The sequence below is a fragment of the Mobula hypostoma genome, chromosome 5 (assembly GCF_963921235.1).
Source record: "Mobula hypostoma chromosome 5, sMobHyp1.1, whole genome shotgun sequence".
In the NCBI taxonomy this organism is placed as follows: Eukaryota; Metazoa; Chordata; class Chondrichthyes; order Myliobatiformes; family Myliobatidae; genus Mobula; species Mobula hypostoma.
In genome coordinates this window covers 169083178-169105667 of record NC_086101.1, presented here as the reverse complement: position 1 = coordinate 169105667, position 22490 = coordinate 169083178, and the positions used below count along the sequence as shown (strand labels likewise).

The following is a 22490-nucleotide window of genomic DNA, read 5'->3' as shown; positions in this document are numbered from 1 at the left end:
TGGCCTTCTATATATTGGCGAGACCCGGCGCAGACTGGGAGACCGTTTTGCTGAACACCTATGCTCTGTCTGCCAGAGAAAGCAGGATCTCCCAGTGGCCACACATTTTAATTCCACATCCCATTCCCATTCTGACATGTCTATCCACGGCCTCCTCTACTGTAAAGACGAAGCCAGACTCAGGTTGGAGGAACAACACCTTATATTCCGTCTGGGTAGCCTCCAACCTGATGGCATGAACATTGACTTCTCCAGCTTCCGTTAATGCTCCTCCTCCTCCTCGTACCCCATCCATTATTTATTTTATATTTTATATATATATCATTGTGCCTGCCACTCAGCATAGTATTATATATATATATATATATATATATATATATATCCCTTTTGCCAATCAACTGTCCAGCTCTTGGCTCCATCCCTCCTCCTCCTGTCTTCTCCTATCATTTTGGATCTCCTCCTCCCCCTCCCAATTTCAAATCTCTTACTAGCTCCTCTTTCAGTTAGTCCTGACGAAGGGTCTCGGCCCGAAATGTCGACTGTACCTCTTCCTAGAGATGCTGCCTGGCCTGCTGCTTTCACCAGCAACTGTTATGTGTGTTGCTTGAAATTCCAGCATCCGCAGATTTCCTCGTGTATGCATTTAAGGGGAATGTTTTAAAGTTCTATGAAACAAGTTTTTTTTTAAACGTGGGGAGTGGTCTGTATCTGGAATAGGCTGCTGGAGGAAATGGTAGAAATAGATACAATAGTGGATTTTAGATGGACACATGAACATGCAGAGAATGAAAAGATATGGGTAGACAGAAGGGATTAGTTCTAATTTGGCGTAGATATTGTGGGCTGGAAGGGCCAGCTCCTGTGCTATGTTCTATATACTTTTCAATGTAAGAACACATGACGCAAGAGCAGAATTAGGCCATTTGGCCCATCAGGTTTTCTCTATCATTCGATATGTATAAGTAGTAGGTGGCATCCCTGTGAACTTTACATTTTGAAGTTGCTTCGAACAAATCGTCTGTGATTTTCTCCCTTATGAGGAAGCAATAGGGACTTATTTCAGAGTCAGCCCTCCCTGAGGCCCGTTTGAGCTACCTCAGGGACTTGTCACATGGACCAGATTTGATGTTTCTCTTAAATTTTTCTCTAGGGCATTTAAAAAAAAACTTTTATCACATTTAAGGCATCACATAAATGTAAGTTGCTGTTGTAAGCTGAACACTTCATTCCCTGCAGGGAACATGCTGCCATTCATGGATTTGTACTTGGATGAGAAGTAATGAAATCAAAATACCCAGCACTGCCAAACAACTTAAACCCCCAAGCAGCTGCTTTTAAAGCTGCTTTAGGTCCTGCACCGCTCTCTCCATCCACTCACCCTGATTTATCATGAAAAAAATCTGTGGAAAGAATTTACAATGTTTTCTGCTCAGTGGTATTAATGTGATTAATCATGGAATCAAGCTACAAAATAAAATGTGACTTAGTGATGGAAGGAAACAAATTAGACTTTAAATACACAAAATTCTTCTGTACTTCTACTTTGACTTCTGTAATGGCTTTGGGAAGTATCGCCATGACAACATTTGCAAAAAAGAACATTGACATATATGGGCAAGAATGCATTTGTTTATAATCAGCATTGTGAAGGTTCAGGAAGAAATGAGAGAGTGAAAGGACAGAGAAGAGAGGCTAGCCCACTTCAAATAATGCAGGAAAAAATAATGTTTTAAAAATGATGCTTCAGTACTGATACCGGGACACTTTCTACATCAAGGAACTGCTACAAACTGCATGCAACACAAACAGGTTTTAATTTACTGCAATGTTTGGTTTATTCTTGATCCACGTCACTTGTACCATTAGGAATGGAGTATCGTTATTCACAGGATGAATAAATCATTCTCATCATACCAGCTATAACTGTCTATTCAGGAATGAAAAGCAAATTTTCATTAAGTCCTCTTACATTGTTTGATCACCTAATATGACTCCCAAATGAGTTCATTGAACACAAGCAACCTTTGTAAATATCAATAATATTTAGAGACAATTTTTAATGTAAAGCAAGTTACAAGGTAAATTATTATTTAATGCTTATGCAATATTTTGAAATGGTTCATGCAGCGTGATTTGATTTGTAGGCGATAGTGAAAGTTACACAATAAATATTATCTTTGGAAAATACTTATCATGCTTGCATTTGAAGTTTATGTTTTTTGCGCATTCATCATTTTAAACAAATATCACCTTAACAAACGTGGAGCAACTTGATTCAAACTAATAAGTCAGGCTTGAGCAAAGAGATGCCACTGATTTTCCATGGAAAGTCAGTGGTCCTCAACTAAATTAGAGCTCTGCACAATATGCTTAGTGACAGAATCACTCTACAACAGATGCCAGAGCATATGTCATAGCGTCCAGTGTCCCTGACTATTTCATTTGCAAAAAGTGCATCCAGCTGCAGCTTCTAACACTTTGCATTAAGGAGTTGGAGCTGCAAGTGTCTGAACTCTGGATCATTCGGAAGGCTGAGGGGGGATGATTGACGGGACATATAGAGAGGTAGTCACACCCAAGGTGCAGGACGCAGGAGACTGGGTGACAGTCAGGAGGGTGCAAGGGGTTAAACAGCCACTGCAGAGTAACCCTGTGGCCGCTCCACTCAACAACAGGAAATCACAGCAGTCAGGTCCCTGGCCCTGAATCTGGCTCTGTAGCTCAGGAGGGAATGGGAGAGAAGAGGCGAACTGTGGTGAGAGGGGATTCATTAGGGGAACAGAAATGAAATTAGGGTTCTACAGATGCTGGAAATCCAGAGCAGCACACACAAAATGATGGCGGAACTCAGCAGATCAGGCAGCATCTATGGAGAGGATACAAAATTGGAGAGATGAGAGGAGTCAAAGGGTGCAAATGAAGGTTGGTTATTAGATTTGGAGGCCTGTGCTCAGTCTGCTGGTGTTTGTTAGGAATATTAAAAATGCAGATGAGAATGCAAGTGTTATGATTAGGAAGTTTGCAAATGACACCAATATTGGTGGTGCAGTGGGCAGTGAAAAAGAATGTCTAATGTCTCAGCATTGAGACCAACTGGGAAATTAGGCAAAAAAAAGCAGATGGAATTTAACTCAAGATGGCTATGAAGTGGGAAGTTAAACCAGGGCAAAAACTACACAATAAATGAGAGTGGACCAAAGAAACTGAGGGGTAAAAGTAAATAGTTCCCTGAAAGTGGTATCACAGTTAGCAGAGTGGTGGTGGCAAATGTTATGCTTGCTTTCCTCAGGGGTAGTAGAGGAGGCATGTCCTGTTACGGCTGTATAACATGTTGGTGAAACCACCGCAGGAATATTGCTTGCATATTGATCATCACCGTATAGGAGTGACGTGATTAACCTAGAAAGTGTGTCGTAAAGGTTCGTCAGGGTATTTCTGGGACTGGAAGGCTTGAGTTAGAAAGAAAGACTGGATAGGCATGGACTGTTTTCCCTGGAGCAAAGAAGCCTGAGAAGTGATGTTACGGAGGTAAATTGGATAGTCACAGTCTTTTCCCCTCCCAGAGTGGGGGTATCTGAAACAAGAGGGCATAGGTTTAAGGTGGGGGTGTAACTTAAAGGGGACCTGAGGGGCAAGTTTTTCTGTACAGAGGTGGTGGGTACAATTACAACATTAGAAAGACAGATGGACAGATACACGGATAGAAGAGGTTTAGATGAATATGGGCCATACACAAGCAAATGAGACTAGCTCAGGTTGGGATGACCTGCTTGGAATAAGTGGCCTGTTTTCATGCTGTATGGCTTTATGACAAATCATTATCACCTGATCAGTCTATTCTTAATCTTTAGCAAAGTAATTGAAGCTGTCTTTGATGATGTAATAAGAGGCAACCGTTCAGCTGCTCACTGACACTCAGTCTGGATTCCATCAGGACCACTTGGCTCCAGAACCATCTCAGCTGAATTCCAGAGAGGAGGTGAGAGTTGCTGCCTTGACATCGGAGTACCTCAACACCACTTCCAAATGCAATTAGGGATGGGTGATGAAAATGTTGGCCAGATCACAAAATGAATATATATAGAACACAGAACAGTACAGCAGAGTACAGGCCCTTTGGCCCATGATGATGTGCTAACCCTTTCACCTACTCCAAGATCAATCTAACCCTTCCCTCCCAAATAGCCCTCCATTTACACCTACGCTCTGTCCACCAGAGAAAGCAGGATCTCCCACTGGCCACGCATTTTAATTCGATGTCCCATTCCCATTCTGATATGTCTATCCATGGCCTCCTCTACTGTCAAGATGAAGCCACACTCAGGTTGGAGGAACAACACCTTATATTCCAACCTGGGTAGCCTCCAACCTGATGACATGAACATTGACTTCTCTGGCTTCCGTTGATGCCCCTCGTCCCCTTCTTACCCCATCCTTTATCTATCTATTTATTTATTTTTGTTTTTCCCCCTTCTTTTTGTCTCTCTCTTTTTTCTCCCTCTGTCCCTCTCTCCATAACTCCTTGCCTGCTCTCCATCTTCCTCTGGGATCCCCTCCCCCTTTCTCTCTCCCTAGGCTTCCCGTTCCATGATCCTCTCCCTTCTCCAGCCTTGTATCCCTTTTGCCAATCAATTTTCCAGCTCTTGGCTCCATCCCTCCTCCTCCCGTCTTCCCCTATCATTTCAGATCTCCCCTTCCCCCTCCCACTTTCAAATCTCTTACTATCTCTTCTTTCAGTTAGTCCTGACAAAGGGTCTCGGCCCAAAACGTCGACTATACCTCTTCCTATAGATGCTGCCTGGCCTGCTGCATTCCACCAGCATTTTGTGTGTGTTTTCCTCCATTTTTGATCATCCACATTGTCTATCTTAGAGTCTCTTAAATGTCCCTAATATATCTGCCTCTGCCACCACCCCTGTCAGGTTGTTCCCTGCACCTACTACACTCTGTGTAAAAACCCAACCTCTGACATTCCTCCCCGTATTTTCCTTGAAACATCTTAAAACTATTAGTCATTTATGAATATAAAGAAAAATTGTTTCAGGTGCCAAATATGGGTCACTTTGCAAAATTTTTCTTCTGAAGCTAAACAAGTGGTTCCAACCCATGGAGTGAGATGTCTCTTGACATGCCTAGTTAGTTAGGCTTGTTCAAATTTGCAATACAGGTAATTGGTGCATAATGTTACTTGAAGTGTGAGCTGTAAGCAATTCAGAGAGGGTTACGTTGCATCTGGGACACCAATGGTTAAGTTTTGCTTACGGTTCTCCATAAAATCTTCCGCTACAGTAAATAGAAATATAGGAAACCTACAGCACTATACAGACCCTTCGGCCCAAAACTGTGCCAAACATGTCCTTACTGAGAAGTTACCTAGGGTTACCCGCAGCCCTCTATTTTTCTGAGCTCCATATACCTGTCCAGGAGTCTCTTAGAAGACTGTATTGTATCCACCTCCATTCCACGCCCTCACCACTCTCTGCATAAAAAACTTACCCCTGATATCTCATGATGGCCAATTCTTCCTAGATCTCTGAATGTTCACTTTGAAATGTGGAAGTCCAAGGCAACTGGATGGTTGAGGCCTGCAGCTCTGCCATTGTCCTCACTGTTGAACCCAGTGGCAGGGTACAGATAACTTGACAAGGGGCACATTTACCCAATAAGCCTCTACAGATACTGAATGAAAGGCGACTTGATGGAGGTGTACAAGATGATAAATGGCATAGATAGAGTGGACAGCCAGAGACTTTTCCCCAGGATTGAAATGGCTAATGTGACAGGGTATATTTTTAACGTGATCAGAGGTAAGTTTTTTTTTAAGCGCTGAGAGCGGTAGGTGCACGGAACGCACTGTCAGGAGTGGTGGTAGAGGCAGATATATTAGGAGCATGTAGGAGACAGGCACATGAATGAAGGAAAATGGAGGACTATGGGGGAGGGAAGGGTTAGATTGATCTTAGAGTAGGTTATATGGTCAGCACAACATCGTGGGCTGAAGAGTTTGTACTGTTCTATGTTCTGAAACAGCTCCATGTTCCTGACCTCCAGAGCTATCCGAGTGGAGCATGCACATTCTCCCTGTTACTTTGTCTGTTTGCCCCAGGAGCTTACGAGGTGGTTGTTAGGTAAAGTGGCCACTGTAAATCATCCGTAGTGTTAGAATCAGAATCAGGTCTATTATCACTGACATATGTCATGAAATTTGTTGTGTTGTGGCAGTAGTACAATAGAACATAGAAAAAAAAATTATGTTACAATGATACAAATTAGTAATGCAAAAAGAAAGCAAAAGTGAGGGAGTGTTCATGCTCCATTCAGAAATTGACAGAGGAGGGGAAGAAGCTGTGGCTAAAACATAGTGTGTGTGTGTCTGCGGTCTCCTGTACCTCCTCCCTGATGGTAATAGTGAGAAGAAGGCATATCCTTGGTGATGGGGGGCCTTAATGATGGATGCCCCTTTTCTGAGGCAGCACCTTTTGAAGATGTCCTTGATGGAGGGGAGGCTAGTGCCCATAAAGAGGCTGGCTGAGTTTACAATCTTCCGCAGCTTTTTCTGATGCTGTACAGTGGTACCTCCATACCAGACAGTGATACAACCACACAGCATGCTCTCCACAGCACATCTGTAGAAATTTTCTAGAGTTTTTGGTGATATATGAAATCTCCTCAAACTTCCAGTGAAATATAGCTGCAGGCATGCCTTCTTCATAACTGCACCAAATATGTTGGGTTCAGGATAGATCCTTAGAGATATTGACACCCAGGAACTTGAAACTGTTCATCCTTTCCACTGCTGACATCTCAATGAGATCAATTCCTTTGTCATATTGATATTGAGTGCAAGGTTGTTGTGACATCACTCAACCAGCTGAACTACCTACCTCACTCTTGTAGGCCTCCTTAGCACCATCTCAGATTCCACTTTTAACAGCTGTGTCATCAGTGAATTTATAGACAGCGCTCGAGCTGTGCCTAGTCACATGGTTATGGGCGTAGAGAGAGTAGAGCAGTGGGCTAAGCATGCATCATTGAGATGTGCCAGTGTTGATTGTCAGCAAGGAAATGTTATTTCTGATCTGCACTAATTGTGGTGTCCCGATGAGGAAGTCAAGGATCCTGTTGTACAGGGAGGTACAGAGATCCAGGTTTTGAAGTTTATTGATTAGTACTGATGGTATGATGGTGTTGAATGGCCAGAGCTGACTGGAAAGATACCCTAGCAGGGATGACAATGGAACAACAATGGCAGGTATTTCTGGGAATAATATAGAAGGTGCAGGATCAGTTCATTCCAAAGAGGAAGAAGGATTCTAAGGGGTGACCGTGGAAGACAAGGGAAGTCAAGGACAGTATAAAAATAAAAGAGAGGAAGTATAACATAGCAAGGATGAGCGGGAAGCCAGAGGATTGGGAGACTTGTAAGGAGCATCAGAAGATAACTAAAAGGGCAATATGGGGGGAAAAGATGAGGTACGAAGGTAAGCTAGCCAAGAATATAAAGGAGGATAGTAAAAGCTTCTTTAGGTATGTGAAGAGGAAAAAATTAGTTAAGACCAAAGTTGGGCCCTTGAGGACAGAAACAGGTGAAATTATTATGGAGAACAAGGAAATGGCAGATGAGCTGAACAGGTACTTTGGATCTGTCTTCACTAGGGAAGACACAATCTCCCAGATGTAATAGTGGACAGAAGACCTAGGGTAACAGAGGAACTGAAGGAAATTCGCATTAGGCAGAAAATGGTGTTGGGTAAACTGATGGGACTGAAGGCTGATAAATCCCCAGGGCCTGATGGTCTGTATCCCAGGGTACTTAAGGAGGTGGCTCTAGAAATCGTGGACGCATTGGTAATCATTTTCCAATGTTCTATAGATTCAGGATCAGTTCCTGTGGATTGGAGGGTAGCTAATGTTATCCCACTTTTTAAGAAAGGAGGGAGAGAGAAAACAGGCAATTATAGACCAGTTGGTCTGACATCAGTGGTGGGAAAAATGCTGGAGTCAATTATCGCGGCATATTTGGATAGCAGTAGCAAGATAGGTCCGAGTCAGCATGGATTTACAAAGGAAAAATCATGCTTGACTAATCTTCTGGAATTTTTTGAGGATGTAACTATGAAAATAGACATGGGAAAGCCAGTGGATGTAGTGAACCTGGACTTTCAGAAAGCCTTTGATAAGGTCCCGCATAGGAGGTTAATGCGCAAAATTAGAGCACATGGTATTGGGGGTAGGGTACTGACATGGATAGAAAATTAGTTGGCAGACAGGAAACAAAGAGTAGGGATTAATGGGTCCTTTTCAGAATGGCAGGCAGTGACTAGTGGGGTACCGCAAGACTTGGTGCTGGGACCGCAGCTATTTACAACATACATTAATGATTTAGATGAAGGGATTAAAAGTAACATTAGCAAATTTGCAGATGACACAAAGCTGGGTGGCAGTGTGAAATGTGAGGAGGATGTTATGAGAATGCAGGGTGACTTGGATAGGTTGGGTAAGTGGGCAGATGCAGTTTAATGTGGATAAATGTGAGGTTATCCACTTTGGTGGCAAGAACAGGGAGGCAGATTACTATCTGAATAGTGTCAAGTTGGGAAAAGGGGAAGTACAACGAGATCTGGGTGTCCTTGTTCATTAGTCACTGAAAGCATACAGGTACAGCAGGCAGTGAAGAAAGATGAAGGCCTGTTGGCCTTCATAACAAGGGGAGTTATGAGGTCCTTCTTCAGTTGTACAAGGCCCTGGTGAGACCCCACCTGGAGTATTGTGTGCAGATTTGGTCTCCAAATTTGAGGAAGGACATTCTTGCTATGGAGGGAGTGCAGTGTAGGTTCACTGGGTTAATTCCAGGGATGGCAGGAATGTCATATGTTTAAAGATTGGAGTGACTGGGCTTGTATACACTGGAATTTAGAAGGATGAGAGGGGATCTGATTGAAACATATAAGATTATTAAGGGATTGGACACGCTAAAGGCAGGAAACATGTTCCTGATGTTGGGGGAGTCCAGAACCAGAGGCCACAGTTTAAGAATAAGGGGTAGACCATTTAGAATGCAGTAGAAGGCAGTGGAGGCCAATTCTCTGGATTCTTTCAAGAAAGAGTTAGATAGAGCTCTTAAAGATAGCGGAGTCAAGGGATATGGGGAGAAGGCAGGAACTGGATACTGATTGTGGATGATCAGCCACGATCACAGTGAATGGTGGTGCTGGCTCGAAGGGCCGAATGGCCTACTCCTGCACCTATCGTCTATTGAATGCTTAGCTGTAATCAGTAAACAGCAGCCAGACATAGATATTGCTGTTGTCTAGGTAGTCCAAGGTTGAGTGGAGAGCAGGTAAGATTGCATCCACTGTAAACCTATTGTCGCAGTAGGCTAATTGCAGTGGACCCAGGCGCTATAGTGTATGAAGCTGGAGGAGAATCAGTAGCATGTTAATGGGCAAATATGAAATATTAGGTTACAGAGTGGATGAGGGAATGTGATCAATAAGATTGGTCTGAAAATACCTGCATTAGCTTGATGGGCCAAATGACCTCCTCCTAAATTATATGAATATAAATTAAATATAAAAATGGATTAAGCAATATCTTGCACGAGTTTAGAATATTTGGAAATCAAAGCCATCTAGAGAAAATTATTAGCTGTCCTCTTGAAACAGACGTATCCCAGAACCAGTTGAGAATTCCAGAACATAGCAAAACATAACATTCTGCAATATTGGTCAGACCCCACTTGGAGCACTGTGTTCATTTCTGGTCACCTCACTACAGGAAGGATATAGATACTATAGAGAGATTGCAGAGAAGATTTACGAGGACGTTGCCTGGATTGGAGGGCGTACCTTATGAGAATAGGTTGAGTGAACTTGGCCTTTTCTCCTTGGAGCAACGAGGATGGGAGGTGACCTGATAGAAGTGTATAGGATGATGAGAAGCACTGATCGTGTAGATAGCCAGAGGCTTTTTCCCAGGGCTGAAATAGCTAACATGAGGGGGAATAGTTTTAAGGTGCTTGGAAATAGATACTGAGGGGATGTCGGGGTTAAGTTTTTTCACACAGAGAGTGGTGGATCCATGGAATGCACTGCCAGCAGCGGTGGTGGAAGCAGATACAATAGGATCTTTTAAGAGCCTCTCAGACAGGTACATGGAGCTTAGAAAAATAGACGGCTGTGCACTAGGGAAATTCCAGGCAGTTTCTAGAGTAGGTTACATGGTCAGCACAACATTTTGGGCCGAAGGGCCTGTAATGTGCTGTAGATTTTTATGTTCCATGTTCAACATCTCACATAGCATAGTACAAAGATATACTCAAAGTAACATTTGAGCAGACTCTATAGAAAACTGTTTTAATTTTATGCTCTAAGAATAATGTTATGAAATTGTAAACCTCCTGACCACCAATCTTTAAACAAAAGCTTTATTTATTAATTTCACCCGATCCCCAAAATATAAATTAGATTAATAAAAATCAAGGATTATATGCTGTATATAGTGGTACAAAATATGCTTGAAAGTTGAAATAGAGGAAAACTGCATTAAAATAATACTAACCAGTTCTTCTTTACGGGAATCTCTGGAGGGCATGCACGAACTTTCCTGGAAAAGAAACTGCAAAGCAGAATGTACTGCATATCAATGTTTGTTTTAGTGAAGAATGCACAATAGGCTAAAAATTGGGATATTAAGGTTTTGTATTTATTCACCTATGAAAGTGTGAACAACCAGATACCTTATAACATTTTGCAATTTTATAGAAACAAGAAAAAATTACCTTAAGCCTGTGATGTCAAAAGTGATTCATTTGGTGGTGTATTTACCCCACTGAGGTACATGGTCGTGGTTTTGAGTCTCAATCCAGAAATCAGATATCTAGACTGGCAATTCCTAGGCATGTTGCAATGCTGAAACTGCTGTTTTAGAAGTGATAGCAAATCTCACCTGCCCTCTCCGCTGAAGGTAAAAAAGAAATCCCATGCACTATTTACTTGTCAATAACTATTCTGTAACATCTTCACGGATGGTCCCAAGCCCAGGTTCGAAAGGAGAGCTGAGCATGAGGCTAGCAATCCCATCCTGTAAAAACTCAGAGGTACAGAAACACCAACAGAAGTTCTAAAGATCTCATCCCTGGGAGAGGAAAGATCTTCGCCAAGATGTATGAATTCGTGTGGTGAAAGTGGAAGCCACAGGGTCGATCAACCTACTGGCGAGCTGTTGTCAGCAACCCAATAAGGGTAATGGGCTTAATGTGGGTGTATACACATCAGGGACTGCAGTAGTTCAAGAAGGCAGCTCAACATCACCTTCTCAAAGGCAACTAGAGATGGGCAATAAATGCTGGATTAGCTGGCGACACCCACATTCCATAAATGAATAAATGATTAAAAAGTAGTACTGTAACAATCTCTGTTAAGAATATATTAATAACTTGGTTGATTCACTGGAGTTGGAGTAAGCTTGCTTTGTCTTTTTAGGTGTCATTATTCTCCACCCTCCTCCATTAATATACAGTTACTTTATTGATGTTACAATCTTTGGGATGTTATATGATACAAGTTTAGTGAAACCTGAGTCAATGGCACTTCGATCAACGATAATCCCGAGTTTCTAAACTGTGCTTATTGTGCTTTACTCAGATACAAGAATTCTGTGTTATTCTCCGTCTCTTCAAACATTTTGGATTCTCCAGTGAGTATGTGACAATTCGCCATTCCAGCAGAGTTTCCTGCATTCCACTCATGCCAATATTGCACAATTCTGCTGTTTTTCACTTGCCATTGTATTTATAATGTTTAGTCTGTGAGCTTCATGTGAACAAGTAATTTCATTGCACCCTGGTGTATAAGTCAATAAATTAATTTAATCTCTAATCTTTTTTTTCCATTAATCTTTAAACTTCAGGCTGAATAAAACATACGGGGAGAGCTTCAGTTCAGGCAAAAATTTATTTGGAATTGTAATTCACAAAAAACACAAAAAGGTAAATTACTTCCTCCGTAAAGAATAGCACTGCATCAAAATGAATCAATTGATGTTCACTTACGAAAGAACTCTTCTAAAATCAATTACAGAGAATAGAAAGAGTTTTGTTATACAGGCAACGAATATAGTAATTTTCATCATAAAAGAGGAAAGATATTGATTTCACAGCAATGCTGTAAGCGGTTGACCAGGTTTAAAATTTGAAGCCTCAGAATTATAGCTCCTGCCTTCAATTTTGGTGTAATAAAACAGCTTTGTTAAATCAATCCAAACATTTGTTTTCATCCCCCATTAATCTCTACAAAGATATATATATACACAGTTAGTTTTTTTTGCTGGTAACACTATGTTTGAAATACAGTTTGCAAAATTATGCAATAAAATACTATCGTACACACTTGCACCATCTAAATGTGCTTGCAATTGGCATGGGAGAGACTGTTAGTAAAAAGGGGCAAGAGAAAAGGCAGAGACTTATAAAAGTTTCTGAAAAGTAGTGATTTGTTGTTTTGTTTCAAAACTCAACAACTAAAACATCTGTACAAGATAAAGCAGACTTGTATATACACATATACACAAAATGCTAAAGACTACACCCTCTGTAGTACACTCAAGCATTTATGAAAGAAATTAAAACTCTCACACTTGTTTTGACTAAGGTGCTGCAGCGCTAAAAATTCCTTCATCTTGTGTACGTCCTTACCCAACATGACAATTGGTGTGCCATTTTACTTCAGGGAACACAATGCTCAAATTCTTAATCAAAAACCTTTTCAATTTAGTCAAACAGAGCAGCTCAGATTAACATTCTAAATCTTTAATCCAGAACTGGCATATTTATCAGGAGGCTACACTGTTACTAAAACATTGGAAGTTCTTCCAGGAACTTTGGAAAACAATAGGAAAGCAAAGAAGAGATGATTTCTATCAATAAATGTATTTGGTTGAATGCAACTATGAATAATACTATATGGGTTTCAAAGAATTGAATTTAAATCTGTGCATTTGTTCTATTGAAGACCTCTCAAAGATGATTGGAATATATACTGACAAAACACCTTGACTCACACCTCTGTAGCTTTAAGCCACCATCAACTTCCAACCTGCAGTCATATACAAATCAAATGTTTCCATTCCACAATGTTAAATATCACAAATTCAAGCTTAGTGGCCTGAATATGACTTGCCTTAAACTACTGAACCATCTCAATATTCTATTTTGCAGACCCTATTTGTACTAATCCTAAGTCACCATTTGAAAACAGACAGTGTGTGGAAATGAAAAGAAACACATAGATTTCCAAACAATCTACTCAATACTTGGTGCTATGGGTTCTATTATATAGCAGCAAAACAAATTGTGAACCAGTGGGGAAAGAGTAAATACATATCTTCACCACTGATTTTGAAGTGACAAATCATCATACCTGTAACAGTTACTGGTCAAAGACATGCTGAATGTATTATGAATTTATTCTACTCTGTGACAAAATCGTCATTAGTAAATGTTAGTGATCGGCCACTGTGTGCTCCTGTTCCAAGAAGAATAAATAAGCATTCACTATATTTGCATACATTGGGAAAAAGTAAGTGCACTGTTATAATAATTAAAAACAATTGCTCTTGAAACATCCTAAAGGGAATGCAGAGTGGCCTCCAGGCAACACGGTCAGAATTCGTTTTAATAATGTCCTCGTTACTTGGCAGAAGATAGTGCCAATTGGTGCAAAGCCTGAGGTTAGCTGTAGTCAATCACACAACTGCCACAAAGGTTATCTTTGAGTGTCTACAGATTGGAACTTCCTTTAATGAAACCTGCAGAAGTTACTGTGCTAAACTCAAAGCAAGTGAATACAAATGGGTGTAAAATTTTATAGTCGCTTCACATAGTTTCCTGGAAAGGTACCAAAGAACTTGGATCGCCGAGAAGTTCCTGTGATTAAAAAGAAAAGCAAACTTCATTATATTTGGGCCTTTTGCTCTTTATTCTTTCACTGCCCCACAATCTGATTTTGTTTATCACAACATTTTGAGTAACACTTAGAATTGGCAAAGTTCATATTTTCCTGAGGTTATAGATTTGATTTTGAATCAAAATCATAATAAACTTGCAAATGTGAAGGGGGTGATAATCAACCTCTCAGTAACATAGATGTTGTTTGTCAGGACATAAAAGTCCAGTTAGTGCTTGTGTCTGCGTGTCTGTGTGTGTGTCTATAGGAGGGGTGTAAATAACCATAATCCAAATTATTTCAAGCACTCAAGACTTCTTTAAGTATCCCTTTAACCAGTTCTTGTACTTTACAACAATTAACCATCTGATAAAAAAATAATTCTGATACAGTGTTGTCAAATTCATCAAAGCATCACCATTGCTTTCCTCTCCACACAAACTGCTCATATTGCTGAGAATTTTCTGTTCTCATTTCAGATTTTTAGCATCTGCAGTGATTTGCTTTTGGAGATCTGAATTTTTAAAAATGTTTCTGATGAGATCAATAGCACTTGGCAGTGTTATTCTCAATCAAAACATTAACAAAATTCAGAAACATTTTATAATACATATAAAAAGAAAATGAATTATTCACAGCAGGTAATTATGAATGCCTACTTACTGAAAGAACAAGTGCATTATTTCAACAAAACTGTAACTAAGTTCATAGTTGAAGGGTGAACTAACTAGCCTTTAACTGTCCCACTTAAAAGTCCTGGGCTTCTGCAACAATTGTGAATTCTCCACATCCTAAATCAACTTACCTTCCAGCTGCCAGCAAGGGTGCATGATTCTAATGACTGGGAGCTTCTTCCTACTATTTTCCCCAAGCATTCTGAGCAGATAATCAAGGAGTAGTGTAGCAAATAAGCCTGGTGCTTGGAAGTGGCTGAGCCTTTCTGCAACTATTTCCGTAAATTTATTTGTCATCTCTATACTGTGTTTCTGTCCCACAAGGCAAAATCATCACAGAGCAGTTACATTCCCAACAGGAATCTGGATGGTCATTGTGCTGACATGTTTATTTAACGTTCATAGATGTGGAGAAAAAACAATGAAGGGGGTGCAGTATAAACAATTTTGCTATGATTATGTAAAGAATATTATCCTATAGAAAAGGAAAATTGAAATATTCCCTTATGATTGAAATTATTCAAAAGAAAATGTGATAGTTATGATGTGTCTGTGCAAACAACACACACAAAATGCTGGTGGAACGCAGCAGGCCAGGCAGCATCTATAGGAACAGATACAGACAATATTTCGGGCCGAGACCCTTCACCAGGACTAACTGAAATTGAATAGAATGATCTTTATTGTCGCTATACATAGGTACAATGAAACTCTGTTTGGCTTCCTCTCAGGCAATTAAATAAAGCGGTAGATAAAAACAAGGCAGTAATAGAAATACAGTATTAAATAGATAAGTAGCAGAAAATAAGTTGCAGCAGCACCAGAATATCACAGTAATGATAGATAGACAGATAGATAGACATACTTTATTGATCCCAAGGGAAATTGGGTAATGCACAAAATGCCGTTAGTGCAAGTATTTGAGTCCTTATGTAGTGCATGTAGATAGTAAGAGATTTGAAAGTGGGGGGGTGGGGGGAGATGCGAAATGATAGGAGAAGACAGGAGGGGGAGGGATGGAGCTAAGAGCTGTAAAGTTGATTGGCGAGAAGATATAAGGCTGGAGAAGGGACAGCATCATGGGACGGGAGGCCTCGGGAGAAAGAAAAGGGGAGGGGAGCATCAGAGGAAGATATAGTGAGAGGGACAGAGGGAGAAAAAGGAGAGAGAAAGAAAGGGGAAAAAAATAAAAAATAATAAATAAATAAGGGATGGGGTACGAGGGGGAGGTGGGGCATTAGCGGAAGTTAGAGAAGTCAATGTTCATGGCATCAGGTTGGAGGCTACCCAGACGGAATATAAGGTGTTGTTCCTCCAACCTGAGTGTGGCTTCATCTTGACTGTAGAGGAGGCCATGGATGGACATATCAGAATGGGAATGGAACGTGGAATTGAAATGTGTGGTCACTGAGAGATCCTGCTTTCTCTAGCGGACAAAGCATAGGTGTTCAGCGAAACGGTCTCCCAGTCTCCGTTGGGTCTCGCCAATATATAGAAGGCTGCACCGGGAGCACCAGACGCAGTATATCACACCAGCAGACTCACAGGTGAAGTGTCGCCTCACCTGGAAGGACTGTCTGAGGCCCTGAATGGTGGTAAGGGAGGAAGTGTAAGGGCATGTGTAGCACTTGTTCCGCTTACAAGGATAAGTGCCAGGAGGGATGTGGGGGGATGAATGGACAAGGGAGTCGCATAGGGAGCGATCCCTGCGGAAAGCAGAAAGGGGGGGAGGGAAAGATGTGCTTGGTGGTGGGATACCGTTGGAAGCGCCTGAAGTTACGGAGAATTATATGTTGGACCCGAAGCTGATGGGGTGGTAGGTGAGGACAAGGGGAACCCTATCTCTAGTGGGGTGGCAGGAGGATGGGGTGAGAGCAGATGTGAGTGAAATGGGAGAGATGCGTTTGAGAGTGATGGTGGAGGAAGGGAAGCCTGTTTCTTTAAAAAAGGAAGAATCTCCTTCGTCCTGATGGCATGAACATTGACTTCTCTAACTTCCATTAATGCCCCTCCTCCCCTTCTTACCATCCCTTATTATTTTCTCCCCTTTCTTTCTCTCTTTTTTCTTCTTCTATCCCTCTGATGCGCCCCTCCCCTTTTCTTTCTCCCGAGACCTCCCGTCCCATGATCCTCTCCCTTCTCCAGCCTTGTATCTTCTTGCCAATCAACTTTCCAACTCTTGGCTCCATCCCTCCCCCTCCTGTCTTCTCCTATCATTTCGCATCTCCCCCACCCCCTCCCACTTTCAAATTTCTTACTGTCTCCTCTTTCAGTTAGTCCTGATGAAGGGTCTCGGCCCGAAATGTCAACTGTACCTCTTCCTATAGATGCTGCCTGGCCTGCTGCGTTCCATCAGCAGTTCGTGTGTGTTGCTTGAATTTCCAGCGTCTGCAGATTTCCTCGTGTTTGTGGCTGTGCAAAGATGCTTTTATGTTTTATTGTGTAAAACCATACGATACGTACATACTATTCAGAAACAGTACCACCACATCACCGTGCAGAATACGTGTATTTGAGAAAAAATGCTAACTTATGGCATTTCATTATAATAGCTTTCAGATTGAGGATGATTGGCTACTGGATTTTTAGAAGTACTACTCGAATTTTCATCTGTAAGGCAGCATGCTTGATGCAGTGGTTCTTCAGTGATTTTTGTGCACCCGAGGTAGTCTGGGAAATGCCTTTCAGAGATTGCTATGGTACTTTGAAGGGCTACATTACGTAACAAGGTAGAAGAGGCCTGCTGGTTCTGTACAAGTGTAGTGAGCACATTAATTAGAGAGCTCATCTGTTCAGCCAGCTGTACCCAGCCCATGTGTATGACATTGTGAAGGTGAACCATGTCTATGTGCATCTGCCTATTCCCAGACTGCATACTGGAATAGACATTATCCATGGTTTTCTTGAGTAGGTGCAAACCTTCATCCACAAGCATCCCAAAGGTAGCGGAGAGAGCAAGGAGACTGGAATCGGGCTCTTGTTGCTGGAAGCTTTTCTCACTTGCTGTTTTAGTCTGGACGTTGGTCGGAACATTGTCCATAATCTGCTCAAGGTACTCAGCTGATGGAGTGAGGAAGTTGGTAAACTCTACTTGAGGCTCACGTGCTTCCTTGTCTATTGGTTTACTGCTGTTGGCTTGCTCTGGTAGACTAGATTCCTTTCTGCAATCTGGGGATGCTGGAGGACATCCATCAAGACTCCCAGATCCTAGGGAAGGTGCATCTTGACTCTGTGTTTCCGGGGAAATTGGAGAAAGACTTTTATCTGAAATAAGATCCTCAGGTGTTGCGGGGTTCACTGAAATATTATCTTCTCCTCCTGACTGACTCATCACTCCGCTTTCTGGCTCCGTTCCTCCTAAAGGTTTTAGATACGTCCAGCTCATTCCTTCAGAGGATAAAGATACAGGTGATTGGGGCTTAACAACAGGCTGTGTATTCTCCTCAGTCAACAGATTTGCTGTATTGGAGTCAGAGGACGGCAACTCTTTGCCAATGAGCTTGTGGGAGCTCTGCACCTGCCCTGCGTTCTTCTCAATGGATAGGTCTGCAAGGGAAGGCAACTGACAATCTGGGGAGACAAAATAAAGACAAGATACAAATCCTTTATTATTTGTACACATGCTAGAAAGCTACAGTCAGACAGGTGCATATGGTATTTGGAAGAAACTTACTAAAGCAGATTAAGTGCAACAATTGACCACTGTACACAGGACCACTTACATGCAAAATGGGGAGGGATGTCAAAGCATTTGTGGCGTTCACATATGTTAAACTTAAGTCCATCCATTACATTTACTTTAGTGGGAAACTGCATGGAAGGAGAGGCGATAAGGTAAGCTTACCAGATGTAATAGGACTCCAAAGTAGATGATATTTTGTTTTCAGGTACAAACGAAGTTTATTTGCAGTCCATTCCTCCTGTCCAGGTGTGCTTGTCCGTGGTGTTCCAACATCACAGTCTTTTGATCTATGAATTCTGGGCTCAGTTTGCTTCCCCCACAAGTCATTTCTGGTTGTTGATTCTTTCCAATAATTACGTGTAGTAGAAAAAAGCTCAGACATCACAACCTGCATTTTTTAATGTGTCAATATTTTCCATATGCACGTCCTTCCTTCTGGAGTTGATAGCAAAGATGTTGTTCTTGATTTTTGGCAAAATGTTTGACAGTAATAGCGCCCCAGGCTTGGACAAATGTGGCTGCTGCCAGGTCCTTTTGGTTTCCATTTGCATATTTATGAATAAAGCTTAATTTTGCAAGATTTGGATATATTATGAAGTAATTGAGGGATTAATTAGGACAGTTACGAACTAGTTTCAATTAGGGTGTCTTCGCAAAGCAGCTATATCTCAATTTAGCTAATATGTTACTGATAAGATAATTTCTTAAAGGACTTTACATGTCCACAGGTCAGTTTATCACCCCCATCAACTTCAAGTTTAATCAGCATTCAATTCACACTTTCCTGCTTGTTACAGTGTTAGATTGCACTTTCCCTTCTGTATTAGAATGCAAATCAGATAGGTTAAGTGAATGTTTTCTTTCTCTAACTGCTCTTGGCAGTTTCAGTCCAAACGCCAGCGCACATAAATAACTAGAATAACGTAATCCGGAGCTGTTTATCTAAAACTACCATAGACTTATCAAATGGGGCAGCATGGTAGCGTACAGGTTAGCACAACGCTTTACAGTCCCAGGGTTCATATCCTGGCACTGGCTGTAAGGAGTTTGCAATTCTTCCTGTGACCGCATGGGTTTCCTCCAGGTGCTCCGGTTTCCTCCTAGAGTCCAAAGACTTACTGGTTGGCAGGTTAATTGGTCATTGTAAATTGTCCCCTGACTAGGCTAGGGTTAAGTTGAATGTTGCTGGGTGGAGCGGCTTGAAGGGCCGGAAGGGCCGACTTCACACCGTATTTCAATAAAAATTTTAAAATTTAACATTTAGAGAGTATACGAATAATCATTACTGATCATTGGTGCTTACTCTGTGGACACATGTCCAACAGAAATCTTCCATAGACATAAATAGGATTAGTCCTGAAACATCAAATCACATTATTGGTCATTAGGAAAGGATTCATAATATGCTGTTATTAAGAACATTTCAATCCCCCAGGGCATTACAAATTGACAAGTCTGGCAGCATCTGTGGAAAGAGAAACATATTACCTGTTTCAAAGATCAAAAACCCTTCATTAGAACTATGAAAGAAGAGAAAACAAATTGGTTTTGAGTTTCAGAGAAGGTGAGGGAAGGATGGAGAGGACAAAGGGGCTATATCTGATGGGGGAGATCCAGGGTTACTCTGGCATCATTCTATTCAAGACATCCCCTTAGTCCTATCCATTCTTCAAACTAGCGAAGATGTTTAGGACAAAGGGGATGCCTTTAATGGGGCAGTTCCAGATTTGCTCAGGCATTATCCTATTCAAGATATCCCCTTTGTCCTATCCATTCTTCTTCTAGTTTCTCAGCACTTTAAAGCTCACTTTTGTTTCCACTTTCCTCGTTCTGGTGAAGCATCTTTGAACAGAATTGGTATCTCTGTTTCTCTTCTCATAGATATTGCCCAACCTACTAAGTGCTTCCAGCATATTCAATTCCTAGCAACACACACAAAATGTTGTAGGAATTCGGCAGGCCAGGCAGCAATATTCAATTCCTATTTTACTTTTCTGGCATCTTCAGTATTTTGATTTTTATTTTGAGTATCGCAATTAAACTGCTGAGATAAGACCATCACCGGGCACCTCCATGTTCTAGTGATACAGAGTTCTGAATTGAGGGACAGCGAGGACTTCAGATGTCCAAAATGCCGCACTATTGGACACCATCTGAAACTTGTGGACTCCTATAGTTGGCATTTATTTCAAGAGGAATAGAATATAAAAGCACAGAGATAATGCTGAGGCTTTATAAGGCACTTGGAGTATTGTCAACAGTTTTGGGCCCCACATATCAGCAAGGATGTGTTGTCATTAGAAAGAGACCAGAGGAGGTTCAAGAGGATGATTCCAGGAATGAACGGGTTAACACATGAGGAGTGTTTGGCAGCTTTGGGCCTGTACTCGAGGACATTTAGAAGATTGTGGGGAGATCTTATTGAAACCTACCGAATGTTGAAAGGACCAGATAGGGTGCATCTGGAGAAGATGTTTCCAATGGTGGGGGTATTCAGAACTAAAGGGCAGAGCCTCAAAATTGAGGGGCGATCTTTTAGAACAGAGGTAAGGAGGAATTTTTTTAGCCAGGGAGTAGTGAATCTGTGTAATGCTCTGCCACAGGCTGCAGTGGAGGTCAAGTCTGCGGTATATTTAAAGTTGATAGCTTCGTGATTGGTCAGGGCATCAAAGGACATGGCAAGAGAGCAGGTGTATGGGGTTGAATGGATCCGGGATCAGCCATGATGGAATGGCAGAGCAGACTTGATGGGCTGAATGGCCTAATTCTGTTCCTATGTCTTATGGTCTTATGCTGTTGGTAACTGGCAAGGAACAACTCTCAGCAACATGCTCATCCACACTTTGATTTATAGCCTTCACCCTCTGGGAAAGGTATCACTACAGAAAGCAAAATTTTCTATTCCTACGGTGTAGTTTCATTGACTCCACGTTCCCAATGAGAACCTGTACTGAAAACATGTTCAAAGATTGTTGCCAACATGTAGGAGCCCCATCTTGACCCTGTGTTTCCATTGTACACCTCTCTTTACTGGGGCTGCAGGATCGACAAATGTGTTAAATTCTTCATGTGGATTTATCAATAATTTTTCCTCTTATCCCAAAAGACTGAACTTAAGGAAGCTATTTCTGCCCCATGTTTGGACTACAATACATAAAATTAATCATTGTAACAATTAAGAGATGTTTGCTCATTCTAATTAACTAATTGTTACTGGTGTGAGTTTCTGATTCAAAAATTGACATTAATCTATTACTTCTTCTGTACCACGATAAATATTGTGGGAAGACAAAAAAACACACATACCAACAAACCATCCATCATCGCACTTCTCCATTACTTCAACAATATCTCCTTCCTTAAGCTCCAGTTCATCTTCATTTCGTGGGTTGTAGCTGTACATTGCTTGGTATCTGTGAGAAAAGGCTTAAGTTTAGCTAGCTCATATTTGACATAATATCAAAAAAAAACATTAAGTCAGTACTAACTTCAAAGTAATTGTGTAATCTAGTCTAAAGGAAAGACAAATAGGCCTCTTGTTTTTTTGCACTGGGTTAGCAGATAGAAAAGTATGGACCTGGAATGAGTTTGCAAGAAACATTAAGTCAAATGTGTGATTTAGACACTATTGCAGAATGGTTAATAGAGACAGAGAGGATATAGCAAGTGGTTGAAAAAATATTTTAATCACAGAAAAAGAGGGAGAAAACAATGTTTGAATAGAGGCTTAAAAACCATGAGCAAAGTTGAGATGAGAGTGAAAAAGTATTTTTCATGTTCATTGACAGATCAATAAAAGGGAAAATAGTTTCAGGATTACCAGTGGAGATATATCAGATAGGGGTTGTTAGAACAGGAGATTAATACCCCAAAGGCCATTTGTCAAAAAGTATATCAGCAAAAAGGCAGATAATAAAATTCAGGGAAATAGGTTTAGCCTGCTCCATATTAATAGCCAACATTATGCTTTATTAGGAAAAATAGACTTCCCTTTAGTCATCCAAAAAATGAAGGATAGATCTATCTGGAAAACCACGGTCACCAAAGTCCGCATCGGATTTGATACCTAGACAGACAGACAGACTTCCCTAAAAATACCATTGTTCCTCAACATCCGAGACTCTGAGACAGTGGATGCTTTAAGTTCATGCCATAACTTTGGACCGTAGAGTAGAAACTCCTAAGCACCAT

General features: G+C 41.2%; 2 protein-coding genes across 6 annotated transcripts in view; both read right to left on the bottom strand.

The window, feature by feature from the left end:
* Nucleotides 1-11935: 11935 nt before the first annotated feature.
* Nucleotides 11936-22490, bottom strand: part of LOC134347160 (sorbin and SH3 domain-containing protein 2-like) — a 465962-nt gene continuing 455407 nt past the window's right edge. For all 5 annotated transcript variants that reach the window (XM_063049382.1, XM_063049380.1, XM_063049383.1 and 2 more), the window contains 2 exons: nucleotides 21606-21712; nucleotides 11936-13924 (listed from right to left, as the gene is read on the bottom strand). In XM_063049382.1, coding sequence (XP_062905452.1) covers nucleotides 13863-13924; nucleotides 21606-21712 — 169 coding nt within the window. In that variant the 3' untranslated portion in view covers nucleotides 11936-13862. The remainder of the gene's footprint in view (nucleotides 13925-21605; nucleotides 21713-22490) is intronic.
* On the bottom strand, nucleotides 16966-21582 carry LOC134347161 (uncharacterized). Its single transcript, XM_063049385.1, has 2 exons — nucleotides 18462-21582; nucleotides 16966-18187 (listed from the first exon to the last, which is right to left on the bottom strand). The coding sequence occupies exons 1-2, from the start codon at nucleotides 18691-18693 to the stop codon at nucleotides 17148-17150; spliced, it is 1272 nt and encodes a 423-aa protein (XP_062905455.1). The 5' UTR covers nucleotides 18694-21582; the 3' UTR covers nucleotides 16966-17147.